General features: G+C 51.6%; 2 protein-coding genes across 2 annotated transcripts in view; one reads left to right on the forward strand and one right to left on the reverse strand.

Moving 5' to 3' along the window:
- ARFIP2 (ADP ribosylation factor interacting protein 2) overlaps positions 1–4,519 on the reverse strand; it is a 67,586-nt gene extending 63,067 nt beyond the window's left edge. Inside the window, exon 1 of the mRNA XM_063433440.1 lies at positions 3,355–4,519. The gene's annotated coding sequence lies outside the window, so the exon portion shown is untranslated. The remainder of the gene's footprint in view (positions 1–3,354) is intronic.
- A 3,207-nt stretch (positions 4,520–7,726) lies between these two features.
- On the forward strand, positions 7,727–11,725 carry TIMM10B (translocase of inner mitochondrial membrane 10B). Its single transcript, XM_063445022.1, has 3 exons — positions 7,727–7,830; positions 8,786–8,881; positions 11,445–11,725. The coding sequence occupies exons 1-3, from the start codon at positions 7,801–7,803 to the stop codon at positions 11,652–11,654; spliced, it is 336 nt and encodes a 111-aa protein (XP_063301092.1). The 5' UTR covers positions 7,727–7,800; the 3' UTR covers positions 11,655–11,725.
- Positions 11,726–12,108: the final 383 nt, after the last annotated feature.

Consider the following 12,108-nt stretch of genomic DNA (forward strand, 5'->3'; position numbering starts at 1 on the left):
GACCGAGACACAGAGAGAGACCGAGACACAGAGAGAGAGAGGAAGGAGAAACAGTGACAGACATTATAGTCCCCCTGCTCATTCTTCCCAGCTCTTGCTTTAATCTTTAGATTGTAAGCTCATGGGCTATCTAGCCAAGTACTTTGTGTGTCTCGCTCTGCCACAGGTTTTAATGGCTAGAACTCAGCCCTATTTATCTTTTTATTGCTCCGTCTATATTGTTCTGTCTTTTTCCCCCAATAGTACAACGCTGAGAACTATGCTGGCGATTTATTAATCTCAGTAATAAAATAATAATAATAATAATAATAATAATAATAATAATAATAATAATAATAATACAGAGTCAGACAGGCAGTGACAGAGCACGAGACCAACATAAAGAAAGAGACAAGAGAAACTCACTATTACCTGCAACACGATCAAGTCAGACAGCAGGTAAAACAGCTCACAGTACAAATAGCAGTCAGCACTAAACCAACACCTGCCCAGTCAGCCCCGAGCACACCCACAACACCTGCCCAGTCAGCCCCGAGCACACCCACAACACCTGCCCAGTCAGCCCCGAGCACACCCACAACACCTGCCCAGTCAGCCCCGAGCACACCCACAACACCTGCCCAGTCAGCCCCGAGCACACCCACAACACCTGCCCAGTCAGCGCCGAGCACACCCACAACACCTGCCCAGTCAGCGCCGAGCACACCCACAACACCTGCCCAGTCAGCCCCGAGCACACCCACAACACCTGCCCAGTCAGCCCCGAGCACACCCACAACACCTGCCCAGTCAGCCCCGAGCACACCCACAACACCTGCCCAGTCAGCCCCGAGCACACCCACAACACCTGCCCAGTCAGCCCAGAGCACACCCACAACACCTGCCCAGTCAGCGCCGAGCACACCCACAACACCTGCCCAGTCAGCCCCGAGCACACCCACAACACCTGCCCAGTCAGCCCCGAGCACACCCACAACACCTGCCCAGTCAGCCCCGAGCACACCCACAACACCTGCCCAGTCAGCCCCGAGCACACCCACAACACCTGCCCAGTCAGCCCCGAGCACACCCACAACACCTGCCCAGTCAGCCCCGAGCACACCCACAACACCTGCCCAGTCAGCCCCGAGCACACCCACAACACCTGCCCAGTCAGCGCCGAGCACACCCACAACACCTGCCCAGTCAGCGCCGAGCACACCCACAACACCTGCCCAGTCAGCCCCGAGCACACCCACAACACCTGCCCAGTCAGCCCCGAGCACACCCACAACACCTGCCCAGTCAGCCCCGAGCACACCCACAACACCTGCCCAGTCAGCCCCGAGCACACCCACAACACCTGCCCAGTCAGCCCAGAGCACACCCACAACACCTGCCCAGTCAGCGCCGAGCACACCCACAACACCTGCCCAGTCAGCCCCGAGCACACCCACAACACCTGCCCAGTCAGCCCCGAGCACACCCACAACACCTGCCCAGTCAGCCCCGAGCACACCCACAACACCTGCCCAGTCAGCCCCGAGCACACCCACAACCCCTGCCCAGTCAGCGCCGAGCACACCCACAACCCCTGCCCAGTCAGCGCCGAGCACACCCACAACACCTGCCCAGTCAGCCCCGAGCACACCCACAACACCTGCCCAGTCAGCCCCGAGCACACCCACAACACCTGCCCAGTCAGCCCCGAGCACACCCACAACACCTGCCCAGTCAGCCCCGAGCACACCCACAACACCTGCCCAGTCAGCCCCGAGCACACCCACAACACCTGCCCAGTCAGCCCCGAGCACACCCACAACACCTGCCCAGTCAGCCCCGAGCACACCCACAACACCTGCCCAGTCAGCGCCGAGCACACCCACAACACCTGCCCAGTCAGCCCCGAGCACACCCACAACACCTGCCCAGTCAGCCCCGAGCACACCCACAACACCTGCCCAGTCAGCCCCGAGGACACCCACAACACCTGCCCAGTCAGCGCCGAGCACACCCACAACACCTGCCCAGTCAGCCCCGAGCACACCCACAACACCTGCCCAGTCAGCCCCGAGCACACCCACAACACCTGCCCAGTCAGCGCCGAGCACACCCACAACACCTGCCCAGTCGGCGCCGAGCACACCCACAACACCTGCCCAGTCGGCGCCGAGCACACCCACAACCCCTGCCCAGTCGGCGCCGAGCACACCCACAACCCCTGCCCAGTCGGCACCGAGCACACCCACAACCCCTGCCCAGTCGGCACCGAGCACACCCACAACCCCTGCCCAGTCGGCACCGAGCACACCCACAACCCCTGCCCAGTCAGCGCCGAGCACACCCACAACACCTGCCCAGTCAGCGCCGAGCACACCCACAACACCTGCCCAGTCAGCGCCGAGCACACCCACAACACCTGCCCAGTCGGCACCGAGCACACCCACAACCCCTGCCCAGTCGGCACCGAGCACACCCACAACCCCTGCCCAGTCGGCACCGAGCACACCCACAACCCCTGCCCAGTCGGCACCGAGCACACCCACAACCCCTGCCCAGTCGGCACCGAGCACACCCACAACCCCTGCCCAGTCGGCACCGAGCACACCCACAACCCCTGCCCAGTCGGCACCGAGCACACCCACAACCCCTGCCCAGTCAGCACCGAGCACACCCACAACCCCTGCCCAGTCAGCGCCAAGCACACCCACAACACCTGCCCAGTCAGCACCGAGCACACCCACAACCCCTGCCCAGTCAGCGCCAAGCACACCCACAACCCCTGCCCAGTCAGCGCCAAGCACACCCACAACCCCTGCCCACTATTCAAGAGCCCCAAGATGTGGAGTGCAGGAATCTCATATCCTTGACACTATTTGGACCAGTGGGGGAATGCTGAATAGCGCCAATCTCTGCCAGGGCGCAGTGTGATATACAGGGCCGTATTGGTATGGTGCCATGGGGTGCCCCATTTCTGCCAGGACACAGGGTGATATACAGGTATGGTGCCATGGGGCGCCCCATTTCTGCCAGGACACAGGGTGATATACAGGTATGGTGCCATGGGGCTCCCCATTTCTGCTAGGACACAGGGTGATATACAGGTATGGTGCCATGGGGCGCCCCATTCTGTCAGGACACAGGGTGATATACAGGTATGGTGCCATGGGGCGCCCCATTTCTGCCAGGACACAGGGTGATATACAGGTATGGTGCCATGGAGTGCCCCATTCTGCCAGGTTTGTTTCCAGGGAGTGCCAAGCTTTGCCAGGGTGCTGGGTAATACTGGTCGTGTGCCAAGGAGTTCCCAGGGGTACGGTATAATACACAGATCTGCGCGCTACAGGTTTCAGGATCACAAGCGTGTGCACTCACCTGAAGCTCAGAGTCTCTCATTAGATGGCTGGAACCCTCATATAATCACTCAGCCAGGTGTTGAATTCCCATGTGCACCTCTCTATCCTCTTAAAAGTATCTCAAAGATTGGTTAAGGTCACAGCTATCCTTTTGTCCAGATACAGCCTCTCGGGGACTGCGGACTCCGCTCCTGGGGCAGCCTCTCGGGGACTGCGGACTCCGCTCCTGGGGCAGCCTCTCGGGGACTGCGGACTCCGCTCCTGGGGCAGCCTCTCGGGGACTGCGGACTCCGCTCCTGGGGCAGCCTCTCGGGGACTGCGGACTCCGCTCCTGGGGCAGCCTCTCGGGGACTGCGGACTCCGCTCCTGGGGCAGCCTCTCGGGGACTGCGGACTCCGCTCCTGGGGCAGCCTCTCGGGGACTGCGGACTCCGCTCCTGGGGCAGCCTCTCGGGGACTGCGGACTCCGCTCCTGGGGCAGCCTCTCGGGGACTGCGGACTCCGCTCCTGGGGCAGCCTCTCGGGGACTGCGGACTCCGCTCCTGGGGCAGCCTCTCGGGGACTGCGGACTCGCTCAATGTGAGCTCTCCATGCAAGGTGCAGCAGTCTCTCTCAGTCTGGGTTGAAAGTAGCTCAATGTGAGTGCTCTATACAAGGTGCAGCATAAAACATGTCTCTCAGCACCTCAGTACCTCTTCAAATTTGGTTCTCCAAGACGTCAATCTTTTCGCAGAAGCGTGTCTCTTTGTGATTTGTATCTCAGTAGTTTGCATGTGTCTCTCTCAGTGATGTCTGTCTGAGAGGTATTTTTATCTCTCTGTGTGAGGTCTCTCTTCTAGTGGACTCAAACTCACAGTGATGTCTTTCCCTGAAGTTTCTCTCTTAGTGTTGTCTCTATCCTAGAGATCTGTCCCAGTAATCTCCCTCTCTGTGATCCCCCTCTCTCTCTGTGATCCCTCAGCGACCTCCCTCTCTCTCTGTGTCTCTCACTCTCAGTGTGTCCGTCTCTCTGTCTCTCACTGTCTCAGTGTCTCTCTCTCTCAGTGACTGTCTCTCTCTCTCTCTCTCTCACTGTCTCAGTGTCTCTCTCTCTCAGTGACTGTCTCTCTCTCTCTCTCTCTCTCTCTGTCTCAGTGTCTCTCTCTCTCTGTCTCAGTGTCTCTCTCTCTCTGTCTCAGTGTCTCTCTCTCTCTGTCTCAGTGTCTCTCTCTCTCTCTCTGTCTCAGTGTCTCTCTCTCTCTCTCTGTCTCAGTGTCTCTCTCTCTCTCTCTGTCTCAGTGTCTCTCTCTCTCTCTCTGTCTCAGTGTCTCTCTCTCTCTCTGTCTCAGTGTCTCTCTCTCTCTCTGTCTCAGTGTCTCTCTCTCTCTGTCTCAGTGTGTGTCTCTCTCTCTCTGTCTCAGTGTGTCTCTCTCTCTGTCTCAGTGTGTCTCTCTCTCTCTGTCTCAGTGTGTCTCTCTCTCTCTCTGTCTCAGTGTGTCTCTCTCTCTCTGTCTCAGTGTGTGTCTCTCTCTCTGTCTCAGTGTGTCTCTCTCTCTCTGTCTCAGTGTGTCTCTCTCTCTCTGTCTCAGTGTGTCTCTCTCTCTCTGTCTCAGTGTGTCTCTCTCTCTCTGTCTCAGTGTGTCTCTCTCTCTGTCTCAGTGTGTCTCTCTCTCTGTCTGTCTGTGTCTCTCTCTCTCTCTGTCTCTCTCTCTGTCTCAGTGTCTCTCTCTCTCTGTCTCAGTGTCTCTCTCTCTCTGTCTCAGTGTCTCTCTCTGTCTCTCTCTCCCTGTGTCTGTCTGTCTGTGTCTCTCTCTCTGTCTCAGTGTCTCTCTCTCTCTCTGTCTCAGTGTGTCTCTCTCTCTCTGTCTCAGTGTGTCTCTCTCTCTCTGTCTCAGTGTGTCTCTCTCTCTGTCTCAGTGTGTCTCTCTCTCTGTCTGTCTGTGTCTCTCTCTCTCTCTGTCTCTCTCTCTGTCTCAGTGTCTCTCTCTCTCTGTCTCAGTGTCTCTCTCTCTCTGTCTCAGTGTCTCTCTCTGTCTCTCTCTCCCTGTGTCTGTCTGTCTGTGTCTCTCTCTCTGTCTCAGTGTCTCTCTCTCTGTGACTGTCTCTCTCTGTGTCTCAGTCTCTCTCTCTGTGACTGTCTCTGTCTCTCTCTCTGTGACTGTCTCTCTCTGTGTCTCAGTCTCTCTCTCTGTGACTGTCTCTGTCTCTCTCTCTGTGACTGTCTCTCTCAGTGACTGTCTCTCTCTGTCTCTCAGTGACTGTCTCTCTCTGTCTCTCTGTGACTGTCTCTCTGTCTCAGTGACTGTCTCTCTGTCTCAGTGACTGTCTCTCTGTCTCTGTGACTGTCTCTCTCTGTCTCAGTGATGTCTGTCTAATGTGAGCTCTCTCAGAGGGCGGGGTCTCTCTGACAGGAGGCTAACAAACCGGAAATGACATCACATACTCTGGTCGCCATCTTTTGGTTGTCATCCAATCAGCAAAACGCAGCAATGACGTAATATCCGGCTTACACGAGCTCCAACAACGCGAGAAATAAATCGCACACAGAGCATGCGCAGTGTGTCTCAACCGCTCTGGTGATTAGAGCTCTATAATATCAGCCAATCACAGCCCAGAACAGCCAATCACAGCCCAGCAAGGCCAATAACAGCCAATCACAGCCCAGCAAGGCCAATAACAGCCAATCACAGCCCAGCAAGGCAAATAACAGCCAATCACAGCCCAGCTAGGCCAATAACAGCCAATCACAGCCCAGCAAGGCCAATAACAGCCAATCACAGCCCAGCAAGGCAAATAACAGCCAATCACAGCCCAGCAAGGCCAATAACAGCCAATCACAGCCCAGCAAGGCAAATAACAGCCAATCACAGCCCAGCTAGGCCAATAACAGCCAATCACAGCCCAGCAAGGCCAATAACAGCCAATCACAGCCCAGCAAGGCAAATAACAGCCAATCACAGCCCAGCAAGGCAAATAACAGCCAATCACAGCCCAGCAAGGCAAATAACAGCCAATCACAGCCATAGCCATAGACGCCGCATTCTGTGCTGGGCGGCGAGGAATGCGGCAGCCATCTTGGACCGGTCACCGCTCTACTGAAGCAATTGAAGCACCTTTTCCCATCTCACTAAAGGTAAGTGAAGGACTCGGGGCACTTATACCCCCTAATACCCCATAATCCTTAATACCCCACTACCCCATCCCCTTAATACCCCATAACACCACCTTCCTCTACCCCATAATCCTTAATACCCCAGCACAGACTGAGTGTGTGTGAGAGAGAGACTGACTGAGTGTGAGAGAGAGACTGACTGAGTGTGAGAGAGAGACTGACTGAGTGTGTGTGAGAGACTGACTGAGTGTGTGTGAGAGACTGACTGACTGAGTGTGTGTGAGAGACTGACTGACTGAGTGTGTGTGAGAGACTGACTGAGTGTGTGTGAGAGACTGACTGAGTGTGTGTGAGAGACTGACTGAGTGTGTGTGAGAGACTGACTGACTGAGTGTGTGTGAGAGACTGACTGACTGAGTGTGTGTGAGAGACTGACTGAGTGTGTGTGAGAGACTGACTGAGTGTGTGTGAGAGACTGACTGAGTGTGTGAGAGAGACTGACTGAGTGTGTGAGAGAGACTGACTGAGTGTGAGAGAGAGAGACTGACTGACTGAGTGTGAGAGAGAGAGACTGACTGACTGAGTGTGAGAGAGAGAGACTGACTGACTGAGTGTGAGAGAGAGAGACTGACTGACTGAGTGTGAGAGAGAGACTGACTGACTGACTGAGTGTGAGAGAGAGACTGACTGACTGACTGAGTGTGAGAGAGAGAGACTGACTGACTGAGTGTGAGAGAGAGACTGACTGACTGACTGAGTGTGAGAGAGAGACTGACTGACTGACTGAGTGTGAGAGAGAGAGAGACTGACTGAGTGTCTGAGAGAGAGAGACTGACTGAGTGTCTGAGAGAGAGAGACTGACTGACTGAGTGTGTGAGAGAGAGAGAGACTGACTGTGTGTGTGTGTGTGTGTGTGTGTGAGAGAGAGAGACTGTGTGTGTGTGTGTGTGAGAGAGACTGACTGAGTGTGTGTGAGAGAGAGACTGAGAGACCGGGTGTGAGAGACCGCTGACGCCGTGATCGAGCTCTGAGAGTTACACTGTGACAGGGTGAGGGAGCTCTGAGAGTGACAGGGTGAGGGAGCTCTGAGAGTGACAGGGTGAGGGAGCTCTGAGAGTGACAGGGTGAGGGAGCTCTGAGAGTGACAGGGTGAGGGAGCTCTGAGAGTGACAGGGTGAGGGAGCTCTGAGAGTGACAGGGTGAGGGAGCTCTGAGAGTGACAGTGTAATATATCACCATAAAGGGCATTTATTGTATAGTGATGGAGCACACGCTATAGTACGACAATGCTGATTGTGTGTTCGGAATAATTCTATTGCAGAACGGTCTATTGAGAGCAAGCTTACACTGAGAACACGGGCTGCTAGCAAACAAGATGGACGCCGAGCAGCAACAACTGCGGAATGTGAGCGCGCTACAGCTGCTGTTAGTGTACACGATTAATTACCTGGTTATTGTGCTCTAACCACCGCTACTTAACTTGTTATAACAAAGCCTGCAACTTTTTTTATATATATTTTAAGACTATTTTATTGTGAGCATTTAACACTATAGATTGCAATATATCCCTGATATAACCTCATTCAGTACGTATGGTTATATTTGTAGCTATGCTCTTGCCAAGATGACTTTTTTTTTTTTTTTTTTTTTAATTACTTCATGAAGTTAAAGGGATACTCTAGTCACCAAAACAACTTTAGCTTAAGGAAGCTGTATTACTGTATAGATCATGATCCTGCCGTCTCACTGCTCAAATCTCTGCAATTTAGGTGTTAAATCCCTTTTGTTTCTGTCCATGCATCCCTGGTCACACCTCCCCGACACACACAATGCATGAAGAAGAAAAAATGGTTTCACTTTCAATTAGATGTAACTCCCTTTAAACGTTCTTATTGCCTGCCTGCTCTCTAAAGTGAACTTTAGTCATACACAGAATGTTTGTCGGATCTAGTAAGCTATCAACAGTGCAGGGGATAATACATTTTAAATTAAATAGACTTTGCAATGAAGGAAGTATAAACATTAGCTGACTCTTTACAGGAAGTGTTTAGGAAGGCTGTGCAAGTCACATGCAGGGAGGTGTGACTAGGTTCATAAACAAAGGGATTTAACTCCTAAATGGCAGAGAATATAGCAGTGACACTGCAGGGGCATGTTCTATACACCAAAACTGCTTCATTAAGCTAAAGTTGTTTTGGTGACTAATTTAAGGTGTACCTTTACATTAAAAAGGCAACTTGTGTGGTAGCTCTGATATGAAACCATTGTTAGAACTGCTAACACAGTTCCTCACTTGTCGTCAAAGTATTTTACGAACTGTCTCCCTTGATCTAGCGCTCTCATATATTATCTCTTTTTAGCTACGGGATTTTCTCCTGGTTTATAACAAAATGACGGAGCTATGTTTCAGCCGCTGTGTACGGAACATGAACTACCGCTTACTGACCATGGATGAGGTGTGAAGGACTGTTACTGTTTGCTACTTTTCCTATCCCTCTTCTCTGTCTCCTCTACCCATGCCTACCTCTTACTATTCCCTCTGCACACCCACTTTCCCTGTATGTTCCTGCGCTCACCACCCTTAACTGTAATTCTTAGCAGATTCCAAGCACCATATGTGACGAACAGAACCTCGTTAGTTAAACGTGTTCTTGGAGGGGCCTGCTGGCCAGCCTTTTGCCTCAGGACTATGGGCCCTGCAATATACCTTGCCTAATGCACGTTCAAAAGGAACGTTAAACCTTATTCCCTGGAACTGTTTTGGGCATAGGACCATAAGCACGGTTGGTCAAAATTATGACTTCCATGGAAATCCCAAACCTCTAAACCGATCTGGGTGATTTTTGGCTATGTTGGTGGGGTTTCCATGGGTTTTGGGGGTACTTTTGGGGTGTTAAAAGGTGTGTGTGTGTGTGTGTGACAGACTACCTAGCACCCCGACTGGGTACCTCCGTCAATCGCTGTTTCCTAGTACTTGCGAGTACTATAGGCACTGTACTGGAGCACCATAACCACTGTAAACCCCAAGAACCGCCACAGCTTGGTTGGGGTCTCACCGTCCTCCATCCATTATACTCAGGGGAGTATTGTGATATAGCAATCCCCAGAGTGTACGTAGTTCTCCAATCCCCCCAAACATGAGCCAAGACTTCATGAAGGGGTAAACGAATCTGTTTAATCGGAGCCACACTTGGCCTTATATGACAGTCTCCATGTCTGTAAGTTTGTGACACAAACTTACAAACCAATCACAATAAGGTTACAAGGCATGCCACTCCCACACACAGCACACAATCCCTCCCCTCTGCCTGGGAGATAATTGGATCAGATACTTTATTAACCCAATTATCTCCTGGCAGAAAAAATACATAATTTACAAAGTCCCAAAAGTACCCCAAAACACTTGATATCCCTACAAATGTCACACTCTGATAACCCTGATGTGGGTGACCAACCTATCCAAAAATCACCCAGATCAGTTCAGGAATTTCCTGGAAGTCACATTTTGACCGACCGCACGCATTGTCCCATGCCCAAAACAGTTCTAGAGAATCAGGCTGTGCGGCCGGTCTACTTTGAGGATTCGAAATAACGTTTAAAATACCAAACGTTAGCCGTTCGTGGATACAGTCAGTGTATGTCTCTTGTTCAGGAGTTTATTCTTACCAGGCGCTGTTCAACTCCCGTTCAGTTGCCGAACCTCCAGGGAAGGTAAAAGTTTAGCGGTGTTCGTGCCGTTGAGTGTCTGATGCACTAGACCAGTGATTACCCAGTTTTGTCTAAGGTGTTTTTAGAAAAAAAAGAAAAAACACCTTAGACACAACTGGGTCACCCCTAAATCCTGGACTGGTAGGTGTGCCTTGAGGACTGGGTTGGGAAACACTGCACTAGACGACCAAACACCCCTGGATGCGTTTGACTAAACAAGATGGCCGCCGCCATGTGTTCGAATGCCATTTCAAATGGCTTCTGGAGTTAGAATGGCTGCTTCAAAGTTCGAATGGTTCCTGTTAGAAGTCCAAGAAGGCACAACCCGTGTTTTTAACCCCTTAAGGACATATGACATGTGTGACATGTCATGATTCCCTTTTATTCCAGAAGTTTGGTCCTTAAGGGATTAAACAAAGTATACAACAGGGCCATAGTCAAAGGGCAGGAGGCTGGCAAACAGGCCCATCCTAAAGCCAGTGGTGAAGTTACTTTCGTTATATTGTGGTTTTTGTGCCTGGAGATAATTGAGTTAGTTCAGTTCCTGACTCCATTATCTCCCAGGCATTGGCCTATTTTGTATGGAAGTGTCCTGGACCTGAGAGCTAATGCAATTGTGTGTGGTTTTACTGTAATCTACTCTCCGGTCCAGGGGGGAGTGCCCCTTGCATGGAGACTGTCATTTTAAAGGCCAGTTGTAGCTGCCATTAACCCCTTAAGGACAAATGACATGTGACATGTCATGATTCCCTTTTATTCCAGAAGTTTGGTCCTTAAGGGGTTAAAGCGAACAGTTTACCCCCTCATGAAGTCTTGGCTGATGTTTGGGGCATTGGAGAGCTATATTCACCCAATCTGGGCATTGCTATAATCACTAGACTCCCTTGGATCAAAACTAATGCTCTTGACCTGGACTAGGAGAGGTCTACTACTGGAAGCCGGATCCTAGTCTTGGTTACAGGGTGGGTGGAGGACAGAGATCCCAACCATGTGGGGGTTATGTTGTTCCGGTGCAGTGCATATGGTGTTCGCAAGTACTAGGAAGCAGCGGTTGACTGAGGTGCCCGGTCTGGGTGCCAGGCGGTCCGTCACACCATATTTGTCCTGAGTAATATTGTCTCCCCATCTTTCTGTGTGTCCTCCTCTCCCTTGTTCGTTGCACTCCCTGCTTTTTACTGTGCCCTTCATTTCTGCAAGCTCCCGTTTGCCCCTTTTAATCACTAGTTTGAACGTAATGACTGTCATTGCTGCTTGATAGCATGGGTGATGGTTTCTGGTCTAAGCTGTGCACTCTATGCTTCCATCACACAGGAGAAATGCCTGGACGGCTGTGCATCCAAACTCATTCGATCCAATCACCGCTTGATGAGTGCCTACGTGGGGTTAATGCCAGGCGTCGTACAGCGCAGAATGGCAGAGCTTGAGAGTCAGAGTAAAGAAGCAGCAACGAACATTGCACCCGACACACAGATCTCATCCACATCGGACGCAGACAATGTGCAGGTCACCAGCACAGTGTGACTGCCATGTTTCATCTATACCTAAATAACTTGAACCTTCACAGAAAATAAATCCATTCTGTCTCCAGTTGCTGTCATTGGTCATGTGTTAATATTTTAAAGAAAACCCAATGGAGTCGTTCAAGGGACACACTAATCACCAATCCAACTTTAGCTTAATGATGTAGTTATGGTGTATAGATACAGTTGTACTGGGTGGGCTTATATTATTAAAGGGACAATCCAGGTTCCCACACACGTTAGGTGCACTGTGTAGGTTAGGTTACACTTAGTTGTACCGAGTTGGTTTATATTATTAAAGGGACATAAACTCCCATACATTTGCTGCATTGTGTAGGTTAGGTTACAGTTAGCTATAATGGGTGGATTTATATTATTTTCTCAGTTAGTAGTTTATTGATCATATGAAGTACAGAAGGTAGATCGCATTACATTTTAGTACCTTTCACTGCTCA

This window comes from Pelobates fuscus, chromosome 1 (genome assembly GCF_036172605.1).
Source record: "Pelobates fuscus isolate aPelFus1 chromosome 1, aPelFus1.pri, whole genome shotgun sequence".
NCBI lineage: Eukaryota > Metazoa > Chordata > Amphibia > Anura > Pelobatidae > Pelobates > Pelobates fuscus.

Bases quoted from the DNA above. Each gene is read 5' to 3' on its own strand.
- TIMM10B (XM_063445022.1), top strand. From the start codon at position 7,801: ATGGACGCCGAGCAGCAACAACTGCGGAAT. The intron at 7,831-8,785 runs GTGAGCGCGCTA...ATCTCTTTTTAG, and splicing joins AGCAGCAACAACTGCGGAAT to CTACGGGATTTTCTCCTGGT. The intron at 8,882-11,444 runs GTGTGAAGGACT...TCCATCACACAG, and splicing joins GCTTACTGACCATGGATGAG to GAGAAATGCCTGGACGGCTG.